Genomic DNA, 18,474 nt, shown 5'->3' with positions numbered 1-18,474 from the left:
ATCTTTACAATTTGACTGTAATAACAACATAACAAATCACTACAAAGTTTATAGAACAATGCATGTTTATTATCTCAGTTTCTGTGCTTCAAGAACCTGGCTACAGCTTAGCTGGGTACCCTGGTTTAGGGTCTCTCAGGGGCTACAATCCAGTGGTTCACAGTCCCACAGGCACTTTGGGGCTTGGCGAGGAGAGGTTCTGCTTCCAAGCTCACCAGCAGCTGGCTTTCCAGAGATAACTGAGGGAGGGGGAGAGAGAAAGAGAGAGGGGGTTTATGCCCAGGAGAGAAGCCAGACTCTTTCTCTAATCTAATCTTGAAAGTGACATCACAAGGACTTGAGTGCCAAGAGATGATTCTCGTATGGGAACATTAGAGGCTCTACCACACAAGTATAGATGAGGCAACAACGTTATCTTAAATGATTTCTCTTTTGAAAAAGTGCTACAACAATATTCAGTAGTTAAGCAGATTTCTATTTTGTGGGCTGAGTCACCAGCCCACAAAATAGTCACTGGTGTCCCTGGACACGGGCTCTGGTCCTTTCAGGGGCACTGCAGTCCAAATCATAGTTTCTTTGTCAACAGAGAGTCAGTTTGATTATACCCTAAGATCCTTCTAGTCTGGACATTGTTTTCAAATAAATAATCAATTTCTGTTTAAAGGGAGTCCTACCCTCTTTGCTTTAGGCAAGAGTTTTACAACGTCAGCACTATTGACATCTTAGGTCTGATAATATTTTATAGGTTTTTTTTTTTTTTTTTTTTTTTTTTTTTTTTTTTTTTTTTTTGGGTGGGGTGGGGTGGGGGAGCTATCTTGGCCACTGTAGGATGTTGAAAAGCATCACTGGCCTCTACTCACTAGAGGTCAGGAGCATCCCCTTATTTGTGACAATAAATGTCTCCAGACATTGAGGACCACAAGTTTAGCCAGAGCCATACTTTATTTGGCATACACAAGTAATTTCCTTTTCTGTAATATCTTGGGGTGTTTTTTTTTTTTTCACTTTAAGAAAACAATCTGTAAATTAACACACACATGTTAATAACTTACAAGTATTTGTAATGTAAAAGTGACATTATCTTTTGAGGTAGAAATTCAAGGCCTAGAGATAAGATGTTTTCTAATGACTGTGTCAGCAGTTGGGTTGGTGGGGGCGGGGATAGGACACTATTCATACGAAGCATGAATCACACTTATTCCACACACAAAGAATGAAATTACTGGAGAGTAATTTCCAGAACTACTGAAGTGATTGTGTGGAGGGTATGCATGAGTCCAGTGACTGGACCTTTGGGTGTCCAAACATTTGGTCTCACATTATTCTGGGTGTGTCTGTGAGAGTGTTTCTGGATAATTATGCAGGTACATTTTCATTTCTACATGTACTGGAAACATTCAATACCCTGGAGGCTTTCCCCTCGTCATTTAACTCTGAGCTTGGTGTCTAGGCTAGAATGATCACATTAGTTGGATCCTTAGCCCTTTGTCTTCTAATTCTGAGAGCCCCAAATCACACATTTAATTCCCCATAGGAAGACAGGCCAAAGGCCTTTCAAAAACAATTAGATTGCCTGGCCATCCTAACAGCCTGAGTGCCTGTGGCTTTGCGGCTGCCCTATCATAATATTGATTAATCTTTCATGTAACAGAGAAACAGTCTTGAGTACCTACTTGTGCCTTCATTATTAATGGGCTCCTAGCCATTGCTGATGGAATCTTGAGCAGCTTGTTTATCTGGTAGAAATGATTACCAAAAATAAATAAATAAATAAATAAATAAAAAGCCTGACACATTTCCTGGTGTAGAGCTCATTTAAAAATCATCTTACATTTGAATGCTGCCAGAGAATAACATTCTCTAAAAATGTAAACAAAAGCAGATGTTAAAATAACATACCTTCATGAAACAAAAAAAGTGCACTAATTCCTAGTTATTATTCTCCTACAAACATTTTTTTTCCTGAAAAGTCTTATATTTATTTTAATAATGTCACCAGTATATTGACATACTTTTCTTACATGTAGGTTCATAAACAAATACTTATTTTTAAAAGCATTTTTAAAATTGATTTCAGAGAAGAGGGAGAGGGAGAGATAGAAACAGCAATGATGAGAATCATTGATTGGCTGCCTCCTGCATGCTCCCTACTGGGGAATCAAGCCCACAACCTGGGCATGTGCCCTAATTGGGAATTGAACTTTGACCTCTTGGTTCATAGGTCAATGCTTAACCACTAAACAACACCGACTAGACATACAAACACTTATTTTAGCACTTCCTAGGTGTCAGGCAGGATCATAAGACCATTAAGAGTAGTATATTAATTTAACCCTTATGTAACCACCATGATATAGATACTACCATAATTTCTATTTTATAGATTGGGAAACTGGACCAGAGAGATTAGGAAACCTGCTCAAGGTAACAGCTAAGCATGTTATAGGCAGGATTTGAACCCAGGGATCTGGCTTCAGTGCCCATACTGTTGTTTGCTCTCTGGTCTGTACTGGTGATTTAGTGGTAAGTAAATGAGGTAATATTGGGGGTGACATTAACTGAGAGGCTTTTGCTATGATGTCAATGAGGTAGGGTCACATGTGGAATCAGTGTAGTAATGGGGGAGCTCAGACACTGCAGTCCATGTAGTTCTGGGTTCAAAATCACTGTACCACTTACCAGATGGGTGTTCCTAGTCCTGACACTTCGCTCCACTTCTTCTGGGAATATCATACATGCCCCCCTTGGCAGGGCATGGCCTCGTGGTGAGTCAGGTATACTTCCTGAGCTTGTAACTTGAGGATTGGCCAAGTAACTTGCTCACTCTGAGAAACATATACTCTGGGTGACCATTATCTCTCCTGCCAGTGCCCAATTTGGGATAGAGTAGAGAGGAGCCACCACAGCTAACCTGCAGTTATATGAGTGAGATGTAAATACTGTTGTATGACTCATCTAGACTTGTCTATTTTACTAAGTGAGAAGTGAGGATAAGTCTTGTTTTGTCAACTGAAAGGGGGCATATATCTCCCTCTTAGTGAAGCTGTGAAAACTTAGATAATAGTACAAATGAATGTTATGAAGTAAAGCTTTTTTTAAGTTTCTATCATTAAGGGATTAGTAATGAAGTTAGAATCAACATTAACATTTTCAACATTTACAAAGGGAAACATACAATTATGGTAAGATATTCCTTCTGTTGATATAATATTCAAATAAGCAAGTTTTACTCAAGTCTGGTTAAACACTATTTAAAAATACCTACTTGCTTACAAATCATTATTTAGGCATTAGGGAAGGTTTTTTTTTTTTTTTTTAACATACAATTAATTTCATATCTTTGAAAACAATGAATTGCTTTCCTTTTAACTTTTTTTTTAAAACCTGCTCAATATAACCATTCCAGCCTACTAAATTCATGGTATATATTTTTCACAATGTATATATTTCACTTCAATAGTATAATTTATGTAGATGCAGCAATTTCTAGGCCTCATGAAAATTAGTTAAAACTTTCAAATCTTGACTTTACCTAGAAAATATTTTCAAAGTATAACATATACATGTATGTCTAATGCAGAGTTCCAATGTGATTTAATGATTCAAAGGGGATGTAAACAAAAAGGGGGTAGGTTGTAGGTTGTTTGCTTGGCTTGCATAATCCAGTACAACCTCAAGCTTCTTTATAACATTTATATAGTCCCTTTCCACACATTTACAAAATTTAATAAACGAAGTCTCCAGCCAAGCAGAGAATGTGGAAATTGTGCATCCTTTTTTTTTTTTTTTTTTTTTTTTTTTTTTTTTTTTTTTTTTTTTTTTACAATGAATCCTGTGGGATATTTAAAACAGATATAAAGGGAAGATAATGAGTAGCTCTGTTGCTATGTTCTGCACTAATATTAATGGACAGCATCCAAGGGTAATTCTTCCACTCTAGCTTAGTTATAAAATGCTGATGAGGTTTTCATGTCATAATTAGCATGCTTTCAATTATTTTATCTTTTACCTCTGGGTCAAAATCTGGCCTATTGACTACGTTTTGTCAACGAGTTAACCACAATTTTAAGTGGTGTGTAATTATAACAGTGTTATTGGCCATTTATTCTACAGTACAAACAAATCACACATATTATACAAGATGGCAGATTGCTAGCCTATTAAAGTTAGAGGTGTGCTGAGGTGTGATGTTATCCAATTTCTATGGTGTAAATATTCCCACTGTGGCTGATTTTAAGCTATCATTTGGCAACAGGCTCTCAAAATTTCTATATATGTAACAATTTTGCAAACCAGTCCTCGCTGGCGCCAGCATATCACTGAATAGCTGATACTTATCTATACTGGATTTTTATGTTGGAATAATAACACTTTTAATTATCCTGCAATATCTTCATTCAGCTACACCTCACCCATTAAAAGAATGACCTTATGTATGACTGTTAAGGGCACTTTACAACAGTATTTATGATAATTTAAGTCATAAGCTATTTTTAGAAGCTAATCAAAGTATATATCTTATTGCCAAGAAAAAAAAGTACAAATTAATAATTAAAACGTCAATTTCAGGAGATTCTTGGTCCTTCTGACACTTGTTTATAAGTCTCAGATTAGGAATTTCTGCTATCTCTCTGGTCTACCAACTAATTGGGCAAGCAACCTTTTGAATGTCAGAGCTTCAGTTCACTGAGTGTGAATTAGTAGAGAGCTCAAAAGTCACTTTCTCATTGCAGAAGAGTTAAATTGCCAACATTTATCACACTGACCTCTTCTATCATTATTCTAAAATTCAGAGATAACAAGGAATTCACGAGGTTAGCTATGATAGAGTTGAAAATTTAGTGTCTCTCTTTGTTCTACTAATTTTGTATGAACTTTATACAAACTAACTCTAGGACATGTGTATTTCAATTTTTACTTTAAAATATAACTTCCCATATGTAATCATGTGCTTAATTAAACTTACTTCCCCCTGACTTGGCCAAATACCTTTTTTTAAAAATATAGTTTCATATAGTTTGTAATTGTATTTTGTAGCACATTTCACAATTAGATTTGAATAAATACACTCTGTAATGTTTTTCAAAAACAATTATCTTCTATTAGATGCAAACTTTCAGATTCAGGGAATTCATAACCTGGAGCATGCACTTCACCTGCTGTGTACTTAGTTAAGATCTGTTGAATGAAAGAGTTAATGAGTTAGTGATAATTTGGGGATTGTAAATTTTTAGGAAAAAAAGGTAAGTGAGGAGAAAAATAAAAAAGAGCCCAAAGTTTTAATCAAACAGCCAATTTACTAACTTCAGTGTTATTTCTTTTTCTATGCATCCACCTATAACAGCAGCATTTTTAGGCCTGGTCATTGGGAGTTGATGTTAAGGATAATAACCCTCTTAGAACTTCATTAAGAATGTGCCTTAAAAGGCAAGAAGGAAACCCATTCCTCCTCCATTTCTGAAGTTTTGTTTTGCCAAGTCTTTTCAACTTAACTCACAAATGACCAGACAGTTCTGCTCACAAAAATAAATCATCACGGGAGAATTTTAATTCATTAAAATTTGGCTTGTGATTAGCAAAGCAAATTTTAAAAAATATCGAATCCCTTTGGAGATGCCTGTTCAGTTAAGAAATGTTGACATCAGAGACCATGACCCCAATTTTTCAATAGGATGGTTCATTCAATTTAGGAAAAAATCGTAGATTAAAAGCTAGAACTGGCATATCTCAGCATCAGTGAACCCGGGAACTGAGAAGGGCCTTCTTGCACTGCAGGCATAGCAGGTACACTGTTATAAACTCACCTAATTAAATGGCCATCTGAAGTCAGGCATCCGTCAGAAACAGAATCTGGTTCTCTTTGAAGCTGTTGTTTGGCTCAGTATATTGGAATGTGAAGTCAACTCACTTTCCATGTATTTACTGAACACCTACAATTGTAATAGATATATTTCCAGGGTTTTAGCAAGAGCAAAAATGAACACAAGATACCCCATATCTTTGATCCATTTACATTCTGACAAAGCAGGAATATAAATCTCAGAAATACAAAGCAGAGTGAAGAAAAAGCTTACAAGACATAAAGTGACAGAGAATTCAGATACCACATTTATCAAATACATTAAACAAGGTTTCATAGAAGAGGTACAACATTGTGATGGACATTGAAGGATAGGTAGGATAGAAAAAGATGGAGATTGGCGATAAAAAGGGAAATCTATAAGCAAATATGTGCAGCTGAGAAAATTGCTATGTATTTTCATAAGAAGGTCAAATAATACAGTTTATTGAGATGATGTGATAGAAGATGAGTCAGGAAAGTAGGTTTTTCCCATATTATACATGAGGAGTATTATATAGGCAATGCAGGACTGAGCAGCTGAAAATAATGGGTTTGAGACCAGTAGTTACCATTTGACTTGTCTTTTTATCAAGATAGTAGTAGAACACACTTCTCTTTATGAAGTTAGATTATAGAAATCCAAGTCTAGACCAAATTGTAAAAATAACTAAGTTTGTGCTCGGTATAGTTTATGTATCTTACGATCTTCCACCTTAGCCTTCTATCTCATCCCCTTCTTCTCTAGGTAGAACTTGTATCTAATTGAATTCCTGGTGAGGACCTACTTATAATAACTTGGGCATGGGGATGGTGGGGGTAATAGTTGTAAGGATCATTCCCATGTTATCAGAAAGATTCTTCTAAAAGTACAAGTCTTCAGACTGAAGGAATCACATTATGATGGCAGAATATGAGGCAGTTGGGAAAGTAGTTTGCTTTGGAGGAACTCTGGCATGGACCCTTCAAATCACAGGAAAGAAAACCATATCTACATGCCTTCCTTCTGGGGCTGACAGGGACCATTAGTTGATAGAGTGACCACAGCCTGACTCAGAGTGAGGATGACTCAGGAAAAACCATTTGGACGAGTGTAAAATACTCAAAGTATAGCTATCCTACTTTGCTAGTCATGTTCTCTTCATCAACAAGTGAAGGGGCCTCAGGCTGTCAGGAGGTTGTGGGTTTTAGATCCATATTTCAGTAGGGATTTCCACATTTGTTTAAAAATACACCTACAAATGGATATATAAGTTCAGAGAGCCATTTTCCTCCTCATTATCACATATGAAGGCATAAGTTATCGGCTGACTTAACTGTGAAGGCAGACAGGAATGTCAATTTTTTGAGAGTTCCTTTCATGCGGTCTGTTCCGAATAGTGCACTGTGTGGAGGTGATTGCTGCTGATGGACAGCTGACAGGGGAAGTGGGGGCCCGCCTCTTCAGTCAGCTCCATAAGATGACATTCTGTCAGGAAGATGTTCCGCTGGACAGGTGGCCCTTGTGGGTGTTGCTGGGGGTGCCACTGTTTGCAGGAAGGAAAGATCACACTCCTGAATGCTGCTCGGAATCGACGAGAGAGTAGGTTATAGATAATGGGGTTGACAGCTGAGCTCAGATAGAAGAAGACACCTGGAATGCAGGGGTTAAATAGACACACCGAGGAGATATTGAGTGAGAGGCATGCTAGGAAGAAGCATAAATGTTTAACAAAACCTAGAATCCCCATGATTGCCTATTTTGGAAGTGATAATATATACAAGACACTAATTGAGGATACAAAATGCTCTACCAACTGTGTACATAGGAATCAAACGCAGAAAGATCAAAGAATCTTGGCAAATTTTAGGCCAGCAAGGGATCTCTCTGAGATGTTCTGCAACTTCCTTTGATCCACACTTGTTTAATTAAAGAGCATGTTCCCACGGCATTAACGAGAAATGCTTAACTATCAGAGGAAGAGAGATGTTTTTGTCTCATTGGAATTGTGCTTAAATCTATAATTTGAAACTTGTAAGCCATGGAGGAATGGTAAGTCAGTCAAGGCATTGTCCCTGCTGAGATTCCTTATATGTTTAATATCTCTTCAAAGAAATATTCCCAGTGCCTCTTCTTATTTCGCTTTTTCCTTCCATGGTTCTTCCCACCTAGTTTCCAACCTTATTAAATAACTGCATTTTGCCATTTATTTTCTCTACCAAGTGCCTTACACACTGTCACTTTCTTGTTTGTTATATGCTCATCCTTTATTACCATATCTTATTTTATTTCCCCAAAGCCCACGAGGAGCCTAAGGTTGAGAATCACAGGACTTAGTTTCCGATCTTGGCCTTTGCTTATTCCAAGACTTCAGGCAGAATTGGCACTTCAATTTTTCTCTCTATATAAAATGGGAATTACAATACAAGCCTAACTCACCTATCTGCATCATTGTGAGGATAAAGTTGAGATACTATCCACAGAGGGGCTGGGAATGGTTGAGAATATAAAGTAAGTGACAGGTACTATACTGTCATCAACATGCTCATCATTGTCCTCATTTATTTAGTTCAGAACATGAAAAGTGGCATAGGCCCTGTGCACAGAATTGGGAATAAAGGAATAGAGAAGGAAAACATTTCTATGGACTATTAATTCATTCAATAAATAAATATTGATTGAACTCTTATTAAGTGCCAGGAACTTTGAGGTACATTAGGAGGTAATGGATTTAGAATTTGTTTTCCAAGAACTTGGAATAGTGTTACAGAGGCAAGATCTCTGCCCTACATCAATAATTAATAATAGAGTGATACCAAACAATATCTATCAAGAGCAAAATATGTCATACCAACAGCCATGTTATAAAAATTCACATAATGGCATAACTGTAAAGAGTATGATGGTTATGAATGATTTAATGGTGGGTGATCAAATTCCAGCCAGACCCTGAAATGCGTAGGAGAGTTGGGCAAGAGAGGAGTGAGTTCTGAAGGTAGAAAGTAAAGCATGCACAAATATGCAGAGGCAGCAATCTTTATGCCCTAGCCATTTTGGCTAAATGAATAGAGCATCAGTCTGAGGACTGAAGGGTCCTGATCTTGATTTTGGTCAAGGGCATATGCCTGGGTTGCAGGCTTGATCCTCAGTAGAGGGGCATGCAAGAGGCAGCTGATCAATGATTCTTTCTCATCATTGATGTTTTTATCTCTCTCTCCCTCTAAAATCAATAAAATATATTTAAAATATATATTGCAGGAATAATGCAGAGTGTGCATAACTCTCTAATCAGCTGGTTTGACAAGCATAAGGTCAATGATTGGAACTATTATAACTTATTATAACTTGGGGATCAAAAGGCTGGTTGGAGACGTTTTCTGTAGTGTTTAAGGTTTCACTTGGCCGGTACTAAAGGGGAGGGAGAGATTACATTTTAACAGGAAAATGTTATAAATACCGTAATTTGGAAGTCTTAAAATGGTCATTTTGTTACATTTAGAGAGGGATAGTCAGCTATTCAAGCCTCAGGTGATCTTGTGGTGTTTTCCAGTTTATTTAGACGCCCCATTTTTCTCAGATTATCTTGAAAATAAGAACTATAATCTGAAATTTTTGTTTAAAATAATAGCTTAACATAACAGTAAATTCTAATGTTCAAGTATAAGCTGTACACAAGGCCTGTTGAAAATAAAAAGAGAGTGAAGAAAATAAATAATTAAATGATATTCAATAAACATATGAATACTATTGCTTTAGCACTGTGCACATCTGGAGCTTAATTTGCACAAATTGATCTTACCTTGCCTCTCTGAACCAGCTGGTGACTAGGAGAAGCAGAGGGACAGAAGTGGTGTGAACCCAAGGCTCACAGACACACTGACTGAGAAAGGGGAACTACATGGCCATTCTCAGCTCTATTTTGGGCTCAAGAACTCTGAACTTGAAGTTAGATGATTTTGCCCCAACCCTGCTTTTACTATTTGTCAGAAGTATGCCTTTGGGCAAGCCTTTTTTTTTTTCTTGTGGAATTGTTTCTTCAACAGTAAAATGGTGATGATAATATGTGGTGATTATAGAAAAATATATGGCATTTTACAGTTTAAAATTTCTTAGTAGCTAATATTTTATTTGCTTCTTTCCATTAGCCCATATTTAAACAGGGAAGGTGTTATTGCCATTTTACAGTTGAGGAAACTGGCATAAAGGAAGCCATGGTCTTCAGAAAACTAATGGTGGAAGTGAGATGCAAATCCAGGTCCTCTTACTTAGTGACCTTCCCTCCCCATTCTCTAGTATGTTCAACAAGCAGCGTTAAAGTAGCCTACAGGCAGACCCCGACGCACCATGAATATAGTAATACCCTTTGGTTGGTTTTCATGAGAATCTAACACTTGATAAAAACAATACAAGATTTCAAGGGCATAGATATTTAATAAATAGGAATTAATTCAATCATGTGGTCATTGGAAAGAATATCAAGGCAGTCACTCCTTAGACCATTTTTCTACTGTAGTCATCATGCTTAGAGTTGTGGTCTTCCATAGAGTAACATCTAAAGCAGTGATCCGGTGTATTTCTTTTGGACCAGTAACATACTTAATTGGTATTTAAATAAAATAAAAAATCAAGTGACTTCATAATAGTATAGTAGGCCCCCATGATAAATCAGTAGATCCAGACAGAACCTACTGCTCTGAGCAAAATAAAGAAGCTTCGTTTACCCGTATACTTATGATGCAACCAAAGGAACTAAGATTTTACCTGACACCACATGGATGAGGTTGAACACAACAGCCAGGGATTCAGTCCATTCCTCCACAAAGCTGAAGAAGAGCCGGTCAATGTGGAATGGGGTCCAACAGATAGCAAACACTAAGACCAAGACAACTGAAAAAGAAGGATGAATGGGAGAACAAAAGGCAGTCAAAACAAGGATAAGTATCTAATGGCTACTATGGTAAGTCCATCCATTCCTCCCAGCATTTTCCCTTCCCTCTTGTTATCATTATTACAGACTAACTAGGTCTTATTTAAATATAAGAGTGAATTATATAGAATTTAGGATCAGTTTTTTTACATGATTGTATAAGATTTCTTATATAATGTAAGTCTCCTTTAGAACATTTTAAATAGTATCAAATTCATTCCAATTCATTCTATTGTGAGAAATGAATTATATTGCAAGTAGACCATTGGAACCACATAAATTGGCTATATAAATAAAATGATTGGGTTCAAGCATTTGATCATTGATTAATAAAAAATATTGACTATGGTATGAATATTTGTTACTCTAGAAAGAACTAAAATCTGCTCTGAATCTAATCATTTAAAATTTTGTAAGGGGTAAGAGAGAAAGAGAACAATCATAAGTATACTAATCCTTTATAAGCATTTTTTTATTGGGACAAGGGATGTGTCTATTATATTAGATGTTCCTAGACTACAGAATTATTTCTAGTTTCTTTTTATTTGGTTTAGTTTTTATTTTGAAATAATATAGATTCACAAGAAATTGTACCTTCTAGTTTCTTATTTTCAGCTCCCATGACAGCCATTGGTGCTACTGCAGTTACTCTATGGGGCATTTAATCTCCACACATATAAATATATATATTTTTTCTTCTTCTGAAGTTATAAAATACTTTCCTTTTCCAAAACATGATGCTTGAGATTTGCTTCAAAATATTCTTTTAGGGGCAAGTGAGAGACAGTGATATAGATGGAACAAGATTTGTTATGAGTTGATAATGTTTGAGGTTGGGTAATGGTATATGGGTGTTTATTTTTACAGGTCTCTGTACCTGTGAGCACATTTGAGGTTTCTGTTGTCAGTAGTACATACATTTACTTTGGCATTAAACATATTCAGAGTTAAGTTATTTATCTGTGTGGTGTGGTTTCAGGAATATCTGGAAATTTCTTCTGAGTTTACCTCTCCAAGAAAAAGTCCCTAATCTGCTCACTACTGCCTACAATTCCCCACAATTAAAATTTTAATTGCTTTAAAAAAACGAACCCTCCATACTAAAGGCAAATGCTTTGCAGCATATTTTATCATTATGATTTTAACATAAATGCACTTCAAGTCTTTTTGTGAGAGTAGATTACAATCAAGGAGAAAAGGGAGCGATAATAAAGACATGAGATTTCTTAACAGGGAAAGTCAAGTGCCTACAGGGACTAAAACATTTTCAAGAAGATGAGTCTTAGAGTTGAAATGACAAATTTTGGTGACTTTCACAGGTTTAATTTTTTGTTCGTAAGCAACATATAGTTATGGTGAGTGTTTCATGTACATATTAGCCTGGAGGATTTGTTTTTTCCAAACCTTAGGTTTTGACTTGGAAAGTATATCATAAACCTCTTTTCTCTCATTACTATCTATCTCCTATAGGGTAGTGCTGGATCAAATATTTTTTATCAAATGCTTTTGGAGAGTGTAGTTATGTATTTTTAAAAAATTATTTATATAAAATCATGCAGTGTCATAGGTGGAATGACCACATAGGGGTACTCTTGAACAGCTGTTCTTAATCTGGAGGTAAAGTATTTCATGGAGTCCAAGAAAAGGTAGTAGGGGTTTCATGATCCCCTAAAATGAGTTATAAAATGTTTGTGTATGTAATTTGTGCATTTTCTAAATGGCGCACTCATCGTTTTTTATATTTTAAAACAAATCCATAAAAAATAATTTTAAAAACATCTGCTTACTTTAGAGGGAGAAAGAGATACTCAAAAGCTCGTAGAGTGGATGTGATTTGTGCCAAAAAGCACACAGGACATTACAGTGAATGCAATTTAGTGTGTTGTTTTGAGTGTTAAAAATGGAACTAGGAATCAAAGAGGTCCTAGAAAATTTGAGTAAGCCATAGAAGACCAGACCATGATTTACATTTCAGGAGAATTTTGATCCTGGTACTCAGAAGCACTTTCTTAGCACCAAATGCAACTCTTTTTCTTTTATAAACACAGACAAACAAACAAAACCAAAATGGAGGACTTACATAGCATTTTGGTGACTGATTTTCTGTAGGGTCTTTGAATATTTGCAGTTATTTTGTCTTCCTCAAGGGTTTGGTCTTTCTTTAGCTGCAAGAGAAGTGAAAAGAAATGTTAAGAAAGAAAACATTCTCCCTTCTGTTAGGATCTGAGAAGTGTAACTCTAACACTCATTCTTAGACCAAAAATTGGGAATTAAAATAAATGTAAGAATTTGTCAAAGTTTAATATTAAGTTGGAGGTGAATCTAGATAATCTAACTCAACTGGACAGGTGGATGTAGTCAAGTTGCATTACAACCATTTATTATCTTCTATTTTATAGAACCCTTGTTATATATGGCATGTTAATAGGCCACATATAATTTTCTATGAAAAATGTGAAGTTATGAAGTAAAAAAAGTTATATAGGCATTTCCATATAATAAAGGCTGAAGTGACCATTACAGCGGAACAACCAGAATGACTGATTGCTATGATGCTCAATGACCACCAGGGGGCAGACGCTCAATGCAGGAGCTGCCCCCTGGTAATTAGTGCAGTCCCACAGGGAAAGCACTGCTCATCCAGAAGTGGGTTCAAGGCTGGTGAATGCAGTGATGGTGGTGGGAGCCTCTCTTGCCTCTGCAGCAATGCTAAGGAGCAGCGAGCAGGAGGGCAGGGCAGGCAGTAAGGAGCAAGGGGTCCCAGACTGTGAGAGGGATGTCTGACTGCTGGCTTAGACTCCCTCTCCTCAGACATCCCATAAGGTGTTCTGGATTGCAAGAGGACGCAGGCTGGGCTGAGGGACCTCCTCCCTCCCCAGTGCACAAATTTCATGCACTGGGCCTCTAGTTCATTTGGTAATTATTATACATCTATGAGGATGTAATCCTTCTGCTATGTGGTGGATTGGCAGTAGAAAGCTTAAACAGGTATTACTTCTGTTTTATAAATTCTATAGTCTCAATTGTGGGTCTTCCCAGAGTCTTTAATATGCTAATAGGCCCTATGAATCTTCATAAAGCATTATATATCACCATTCTCCCATGCCCACCTTCCACACCCTACATCTCTCACCCCAGCCTCAAAGGAGATGTTTCTCTGACTAAACAATACTTTTCCCAAACTCCTTTTAGTGGAATACCTAGTACCATCTTGAAAAACACAACTTGGGAAATTCTACTTTACTAATATTACAACAAGAGTGCATATGTTTCTCAGTTTAGAAATTATAAATACTCATTCTTATTGGGAGAGGTAATGATTCTTTAAGCAGTATCTGAACATTTCTTTAAAAAATATATTTTTATTGGGTTTTAGAGAGAGAGGAAAGAAGAGGGAGAGAGACAAATATCCATTGGCTGCCTCTTGCATACCCCCTACTGGGGATCGAGCCTGCAACCCGGCACATGCCCTGACTGGGAATCAAACTGGCACCTTCTTGGTACATGGTTTGACACTCAACCAACTGAGCAATGTGTCTACAATCTGAACACATTCTTTTAAATTTAAAAAAGTTCAACTCTGGTTGGCATGGCTGAATTCTGTTGCAATCCATAATGCATGCTCCTCAACTCAAGCATTAATGCTGTATGCAGAAGATACAAGGAGTTTGTGAGAGCTTCAGTGAACCTCCTCCCAGATGGGAGGAACTTGTCCTGTGATTGGATATTTTCCATCTCTATCATGTTTGATATTTGGTTAATACCATCTCATCCAGATGCTCTGTGGAGACTTGTATCCTGGAAGGAAGCTGCACTAACTACTCAGTTTTGAGCATATACGTGGCTCTCCTCCTCCTTCCCCCATCCTGGATTTCACCAACCTATGGTTTCCCACCTCCTGAAGTCAGTGGGTTCCAGAGTTTATCATAACTTAAGATTTGCTAAGGGAATCAATAACAATCATCCTCAGAGTTGCTTAAGTCTCTTTAAAACCTTTTAGATCAAAATAGCCCTATGAGTTTGTTTCCAAGTCTCTTGTTTTGAAGGTAAAGAAGCTAAAGTCCAGCTAGGATGGGAATAATTCAACTTCATTCATTCATTCATGCACTCATTCATTCATCTTACAGTCAAGTTGGAGAGAAAGATAACAAGGAATATCCAAATATAGAATTCTAAATTGGAATAAATCTAAGGAAGAAAAATCACCAGGAACCATGAGCACCTATACAAGGTCCAAGTGTAGGTAGGAAATCAGGGAAAGCTTCCCTGAGGAAGTGTGGGCATGATTTAAAGTGAGAGTTAGAAAGGTAAAAGAGAGCCAAAACCGGTTTGGTTCAGTGGTACAGCGTCGGTCTGCGGACTGAAAGGTCCCGGGTTCGATTCCAGTCAAGGGCATGTACTTTGGCTGTGGGCACATTCCCAGTGGGGGATGTGCAGGAGGTAGCTGGTTGATGTTTCTCTCTAATCGGCGTTTCTGGCTCTCTCTCTCCCTTCTTCTCTGTAAAAAATCAATAAAATATATTAAATAAAAAAAAGAAAAGAAAGGTAAAAGAAATTGTAGTGATAGATGGCAGAAACATTCAGGCAAAGATAGAGCAAATATAGCATGTGCCAGGTCCGGAGCCCAAGGACACAGACTAAGATCTATCTCCTGTCTTTAAACTCCTCTAGGAGTGACTTTCTAAGCAGGGAATTTCTTCATCCTTCCTGAGAACAGGACGCTGGAAGTAGTATTACATTCACAAAGCAAATTTGGGTGATTTCTAAGCTGTTGTCTAAGCTGTCATTTAACTCCTGATACAAGACAGCTGTAGTCTGATGACAACAAAACAACAAAACAAAACAAAACAAAACTCAATGTAATTGGTTGGGGGCAGGGAAATGTATGTATTTTCTGCTCCAATTAAATATTTCCTCCAAATTGATCCAAGGTGATTGCTTGGTGTTGGATGAGATGATATTAACCAGTTTGGGGTGGATATTCCTCATAGGATTCATGGTACTTGGAATCATGCAGAAGTCCTATCCCCCAACTGAAACGCACAGAGCATACTAAAGACATGATTGTGAGGTTCTCTGGGAAAACATATGTCTGGGAATATAGCGACCAGCCCTTCGGGAGGAGACTAGCACAGTTTTCTGCCTGATCAGAGTTGCTTCTATGTCTAGATATCCATGAATTTATTCTTAGATAAAGAAAATTTAATCTTAGAATTTATTCTTCCTATTTCAACATTGCATTCACCTTAGGCCCAGCAGGTATTCACCAATGATATGAGGATATATTAATTGTTAAGTCATGCATGGTGTCCAAACCAAATTGAAGCATATGATGTAAATGTGATGTCAGCTTTGTTTTTCTTTCAATGTATGACTCACATTGCTCCTACTCACACATTTTTCCTTCTTGTTTTTTTTGTTTTTTTTTTGTAAAGGAATCACAGACAGAGCTATAAGGAGCCTTCAATATAATCTGATGTGACCTTTTCGTTTTATAAATGTGAACAGTAATTCCAAAAGAGAGTCGTGTTGCTTGCCTAAAGGCACAGTAGACAGTGAGCTTCAGACCTGAGAGTCTAAATGGCCTCATAATGGTTTCCTACACAAGCCACCTCCTTAAAAGGGTATAAAACTGTCACAGGCAGGTGTCATCTCTATGAATTTGGATGCAGAGTATACTAGGAGATAAACAACATCAATTTACTTCTACCCTCATCAAAAATAGTTTTTCTCAGCTTATTTAGACTCAGAAAAAAAATACAAAAAAAGGAAGAAATTGATTTACCATTATGTGCACAGAAAAAGGAACCTCTAAGTATATGTTGCACAAGCAGAGATGATTTTCTATTAATCCAAGCAATCTCTTATTCACACTGCCTTCTACTCTATTTCACGTGCTCTATTTACACCCCTAGCCCCAAATCTCCACCTTCTCAAGAGAGGCCAAGTTGATCTGGCTTAGGACATATTTTTGCATTTTTAACCTGATATTTCAAACCTGATAGAATGAAAACAATCGCAGGAAAGTGTCTGACTGTAAAACTGTATACAGAGTGAGGCAAGAGTAGGTTTACAGTTGTTTATATGGAAAATAATATGATAATAATGGTGATGATAAGAACAACAATAATACAAGAATGAACTATTTGTTTTGCATACCCACAATTATAAACCTACTTTGTCCCACCCTGTATTTGTCTTGGAGTATAAATGGGTGGGGTTAGTTTATATTATACTCAGACCAAGTTGGTGCAAAGGAAGATTTCAGTGCAGGCCATAGATATGGGCTGAAAAAAGACAGCAGGCTGTGAAACTGGCTCTCTAGGGGATGACCACCTGTGCTATTTAATGAGGCTCCACCTCAGACATACTGAATCAGAATTTCCCTAGGAAGGGGCTTGCATATTGCTACCCATAGTAAGGTTTCTAGATAGGAACACCTAGGTTTGAGAACCCCAGGTATAGAGGGAAGAATAATAAAAAAAAAAAAGGTGTTTTAGAGGAAATAATTTATAGTTTTTGGCACTATTTGTCCAACTGAGGCAAGTCCTTTAACTTCTGGGTTTCCCCTATGAGCTCATTCTGTGTTACGCTATGCTCCCTTCCCATTCTGAACTTCTCTGATTCTAAGTTCCTCTTATAAAACTTGGAGTCAGCGAGTGAAAAAAAAAGGATGCTGCCCTAAGCCAGCCAGTTGGGATACTCACTCTGAGCCCCATGAGGTAGTAGAGAACACTGATGACAGTCATGGGGAGGATGTAGAAGAGGAAGGAGGTGGCCTGGATAATGAAATTATAGATCCACATGGGCTTGATGACTGTACAGGTGGCAGAGCCCGGCACCAAAGACCCATTGGGGAAGTAGTGGAGCTTGATGCCATGGAGACTGGTGTTGGGCAGAGAGAAGAGAACAGAGAAGACCCAGATGATGCCCAGGACCCTGAGGGCCCTCCTCCGGGTGCACTCCAGCTTGGCGCGGAAAGGGTGGAGGATGGCCACGTAGCGCTCCACGCTGACTGTGGTGACACTGAGGATGGAGGCGAAGCACACAGTCTCAAAGAGGGCTGTCTTGAAGTAGCATCCCACGGGCCCAAACAGGAAGGGGTAGTTACGCCACATCTCATAGACTTCCAGGGGCATCCCAAGGAGCAGGACCAGAAGGTCCGAGATAGCCAAGCTGAAGAGGTAGTAGTTTGTGGGTGTCTTCATAGTCTGGTGCCGAAGAATCACCAGGCACACCAGGACATTGCCAGCGACCCCAACCACAAAAATCAGGGTGTACACCATAGTCACCGGGAGGAAGAGGTGGCTGCGCTGAGGCCCACAGACAAAGGTCAGGTAGTCCTCTGTGCTGTTCAGATATTTCTTGAATGGATCTTCCAGTTCCTGCTGGGGGATCCAGGAGACATTCTCATATTTTTCCATCATTGACATTAAAATCCAAGGCCCACGTTTCCTTTGGAAAGAGCCTCTGTCCCAAGATGAGACAGAAAGGAAAGAGAAAACAGACAGGGAAGCACAACCCCAGTGCAGGAGGCAGGGGAGGGTGAGTGCTTCTGCAAGGATCTCTTTTGAAGAGCCCCCGGAGAGACAGAAGCCACGCCCCTCCTTAGGCTGTGGGCCAATGAGAGTGTGTCAGGCAAATGAGAGGACAGCTGGGTTGGGCTTGCTGGCTTTGCGTGCAGAGAGCAGGAGAGGATGGGGGAGACATTTCTCTGAATTGGAAGGA

At 38.0% G+C, this 18,474-nt stretch overlaps 1 protein-coding gene across 1 annotated transcript; it reads right to left on the bottom strand.

The window, feature by feature from the left end:
• Positions 1-6,249: 6,249 nt before the first annotated feature.
• On the bottom strand, positions 6,250-18,272 carry NMUR2 (neuromedin U receptor 2). The gene is made up of 4 exons (XM_036424454.2): positions 17,454-18,272; positions 12,827-12,911; positions 10,581-10,706; positions 6,250-7,472 (listed from the first exon to the last, which is right to left on the bottom strand). Exons 1-4 carry the CDS (start codon positions 18,177-18,179, stop codon positions 7,198-7,200), a joined length of 1,212 nt encoding a protein of 403 aa, XP_036280347.1. The 5' UTR covers positions 18,180-18,272; the 3' UTR covers positions 6,250-7,197.
• Positions 18,273-18,474: the final 202 nt, after the last annotated feature.

Source organism: Pipistrellus kuhlii, unplaced genomic scaffold (genome assembly GCF_014108245.1).
Source record: "Pipistrellus kuhlii isolate mPipKuh1 unplaced genomic scaffold, mPipKuh1.p scaffold_m20_p_8, whole genome shotgun sequence".
NCBI lineage: Eukaryota > Metazoa > Chordata > Mammalia > Chiroptera > Vespertilionidae > Pipistrellus > Pipistrellus kuhlii.
This window is presented reverse-complemented; position numbering and strand designations above follow the sequence as displayed.

Coding starts and splice junctions, on each gene's coding strand:
- NMUR2 (XM_036424454.2), bottom strand. CDS start 18,179: ATGTCAATGATGGAAAAATATGAGAATGTCTCCTGGATCCCCCAGCAG. Junction 10,707..12,826: donor ATCAGTCACCAAAATGCTAT/GTAAGTCCTCCA, acceptor CTTCTTTTTCAG/TTGTCTTGGTCTTAGTGTTT. Junction 7,473..10,580: donor CCTCATCCATGTGGTGTCAG/GTAAAATCTTAG, acceptor CCTGCATTCCAG/GTGTCTTCTTCTATCTGAGC.